At 43.8% G+C, this 4,015-nt stretch overlaps 1 protein-coding gene across 1 annotated transcript; it reads right to left on the bottom strand.

Moving 5' to 3' along the window:
* Nucleotides 1-2,500: 2,500 nt before the first annotated feature.
* Nucleotides 2,501-3,482, bottom strand: LOC101747931 (olfactory receptor 1052-like). Its single transcript, XM_004941348.2, has one exon. It carries the CDS (start codon nt 3,480-3,482, stop codon nt 2,529-2,531), a length of 954 nt encoding a protein of 317 aa, XP_004941405.2. The 3' UTR covers nt 2,501-2,528.
* Between the last annotated feature and the right edge of the window lie 533 nt (nt 3,483-4,015).

Genomic DNA, 4,015 nt, shown 5'->3' with positions numbered 1-4,015 from the left:
TTGACTCCCCTCCTGTTTGTAAGCTCCCTTTGGGTACTGGAAGGCTGCAGTGAGGTTACCCCATAGCTTTCTCTTCTCCAGGCTGAACAAGCCTAACTCCCTCAGCCTGTCTTTGTATTGAATGTGCTCTGGCCCTCTAATCATCTTTGTGGCCCTCCTCTGGACCCTCTCCAACAGCTCCCTGTCTCTCTTGTATTGGGGGCCCCAGACCTGGTCACAGTACTCCAGATGGGGCCTCACAAGGGCAGAGCAGAGTGGGACAATCACCTCCCTGTCCATGCTGGCCACCCCTCTTCTGAGGGAGCCCAGGATACCACTTGCTGAGATGCTGGAATGGGCTGCCTGGTCTAGTATTAGATATGGTGGTTGAGTGGCCCTGCTTGCGGCAGGGGGTTGGACCTTGATGATCCTTGAGGGCCCCTTCCAACCCAAGCCATTCTATGATATTGAGCAAACATGTAGCTGGTAACGTACCAGACAACATGGTTCTATGAACGAGTTAAAGGCCTTGAACAACATAGACACAAATATGCAACCTACTTTTAAATATCTGTTGATGAGGCAAGTCGAAGGCCAGAAGCCAGCTCACAGGTCAGGTCTGGTGATTGCCAGGCACATTCAGAAGGACAAGGTATGACTAAGGTCAAGCTAGAAACTCAAGCTAGTCCACATGTTGAGTTCTTGATCAAGAGGCTCTGTAGGCCATGCAGAGACATAGATCAGAAGAATAAAAGCCCAGTGCTGGGCTAAAATAAAGTTCCTGTGACTGCCAGATGTGTATCTCAGGTGAGGTTGATTGGGGTAATAAGGGTTTGGTAGAGCACTGTGTGCCCTGATATGGAATTTTACAGTGCTGTTTTAGATACGTCATGCAACTCTTCTTGATCTGAGGTGTTAATCATGAAGGTACATCACCACCAGAGGGGACCCCTGTGTGTGAGACCCCCCCTCATTTTGTGTAGAAGCCAGGAAAGCAGGAGGAGAGACTGAGGAACCAAGAATGAGCAGCCAGTGCTAGATCTCCAATGGTTCAGGGTCTGAGCAGGAACTAAGCAGAAATATCTGAAATAAATGTTTCTGTGCATAGCTGGACATATTGAGTGTTCTCTGCACCAGCCAACGTTCCACTGCATCATATGGAACAGGAGGAATGAGACCAATGCTCAGCAATTCCTATGGTTTGGCAGAGAACACAGGCAAGATCCTTCTCTCTAGATGAGAAGGGATCACTTCAGTGCATGATTGAGACCTCCTCCATCACACTGCATTTTTAATTATGTCTGTGAAGCTCTTTAAGTGCACAAAACACCGTTTTTCCACAAAAAGTACACACATACACAGCCAAATTTTAAACACCATTTTAGTTCCTCCTGAAAAGAAAATGTGAACTCTTTTTACCATGGTTTGTTTCTATTTTCAGGACAAACAACAAGTCTGTAAGATACAAGTGAAGAACTCCAGCTGAGTTGCTTTGGGACATTTGTTCAAGTGTTTTCATGCAAAAATCAGCCAAACAAACACGTTAATCTGTTTATAATGGGCAGTGACTGGAAGGACTTAAAAGTAGCATTTTCCAGTTGTTTGTTTTTTTCCTCCTTCATGTTTGATGATGTCAAGTAATGTATGAAAGTTCGCACTCATAAAAAATACAATTTCATACCCTCCAAATCCATGTGGGTATGAATGTAGCCTGACATTGCTGAATATCAGGTTGTGTGCCCTATAGTTCAATTCACGTAGAACCATCAGCACTGGATAAAATTCTCTTGTACCTTTCTGACCATGGTGGTACAACTGAAGAGCATCTCCTTGTAGGCAGTTACAGTAATTCTGGGTGCTGCCTCTATGGGATACACTTGATTTGCAAAGCTCCATGGAAAGGAGAAGACAAACCGAATTCTCAGCTGAGAATTCATGACAACATGGATGCTTAGACTGGGGGTTTTGTCATTTTTTTTTTCCCCAATTTGCCAAGAAGCAGTGCATAGTTAAGTTGAGACCTTACAGGATTTTTTATGTAGATAATGCTAGTACAAAGTCATCTTGGGCTTCTTTCGGGGAGAGCCTCATCTCATCTGATATTGCTGTGCCACTGAAAAAGAACCAAAGACTCAGGAGCAATAAAAACAAGTCAAGCAGGATTCAACACTGGAAACTAACACTGCAGGCATGCATGTGAATTTATAAGTCTCTGCCCTTGAAGTAAAGAATTACAATATTTTCCTTGACAATCCCACCAAAAACATGGAGATACATTACAGAACCAAACAGTAGAAGGAGATAATTTTCATCTTCTCCTCTAGGAAGATAGAAATGTGTCAGAAAGATGAAGGAATACAATCATTATCATCATCAACCCAAGCAAATAAACAAAGATGAGAAGACTGTTTGTTTGTTTGTTTGTTTTTCGTACTGTTAGTCCTATCATCCGTTCTCTATTTTTTCAGTTACATTTCATTCATAAGTGTTCATACTTAGAACCAAACTGGTATCTCCATCTCTTTCCAAATCTCCTAGGGAACTGGTTATTATCCTGACAAGCAAGCAGGCGGACAGCATTTTTTCCTCTCCATCAACCTTCTAAGTGCATTTTTCACCTCCTTGTTCCGGAGGCTGTATATCAGGGGATTCAGCATAGGAATGACCAGGGTGTAAAATACTGCAGAAATTTTCTCCTGTTCCAGTGAGTATCTTGAACTGGGCTGGACGTGGCTCAAACTCACAGGCCCATAGAAGAGTGTTACGGCTGTCAGATGGGAGGCACAGGTGGAGAAAGCTTTGTACCTGCTTGCGGAGCCCATGCTCAAAACGGAGAAGAGGATGTAGAGGTAGGAGATGATGACAAAGAGAAGCGTTGACATAGCTACAATCCCTGAGAGGGTTACAAGCACCAGCTCATTGAGATGGTTGTCAGAGCAACTGAGTTCTAGCAGCGGGTTTGTGTCACAGAAAAAGTGGTTGATGGTATTAGGGCCACAGAAGGACAATTTCAGTAAGCCAGAAGTATGTACCAATGAGTTACAGAGTCCCCCTAAATATGACCCAACTACCAGGCAAACACAGACTCTCCTGGCCATTAGAGTGGTATAAAGCAGTGGGCTGCATATAGCGACGTAGCGGTCATAAGCCATTGCAGCCAGCAGAAATCCTTCTGTGGTCACAAACACAACAAATGAAAAATGCTGGGCAAGACATCCTGAGTAAGAAATAGTCTTATTCTCCACTAAGAAGTTTACTAGCATCCTTGGAATAAAAACAGAAGAATAGCAGAGATCCACGATGGACAAGTTAATGAGGAAGAAATACATGGGTGTTTGCAGCTGGAAGTCAATTGTGATCAAGCTGATCATGATGAGGTTGCCCACCAGGGTGATGACATAGATCAGCAGAATCACCACAAAGAGAGGAGGCTGTAGTTCTGGGCGATCTGTCAGTCCCAAGAGGATGAAGTAGGTGACTGTGGTGTGATTGATTACTGTCATCCTCACCTCTGTAGCAGTTTACATGCTGAGATGAGGTGTGTGATGACCATAAGGCTAAGAGAGGAAGAAAAGTTTTTCATGAGTAGTCCTACTATCAAGAAGCACAGAGGCTGAGACTGTGTACCTGGATCTTGCTTCCCTTTTGTCCAGCTGTGATTCCTTAGAACATCCTCAAAACTGCTGATAATATTTTCACCAATCAGGCAATGCTCAAGGAGGATAATAGTGAGGTGCCCAGTGATCCTTCTTTGGGGAACAGCAGTGTGCATCTGCAACAACACAGCTCCTAATTAATATCAGTTGTCGATGCTAAGTTTGACATGCAGGTATCAGCGATGGCTTCAGAAACACATATGCTAAATGCTGAATGAGTTCTGCAACTGCCTCTGTCTTTCCAGCCAAGCATTTCTTGTTATCTGTTCACCAGGAAAGCATTAAACTCAACAGAGTATATTTTGTCTGTAAGGGAAGCATCTAAACTAAACCAGTAGCTCTCTCTTTGGCCTATGAAAGACCCATTCATTCTCAGTCAC

Source organism: Gallus gallus, chromosome 5, assembly GCF_016699485.2.
Source record: "Gallus gallus isolate bGalGal1 chromosome 5, bGalGal1.mat.broiler.GRCg7b, whole genome shotgun sequence".
Lineage (NCBI taxonomy): Eukaryota > Metazoa > Chordata > Aves > Galliformes > Phasianidae > Gallus > Gallus gallus.
This window is presented reverse-complemented; position numbering and strand designations above follow the sequence as displayed.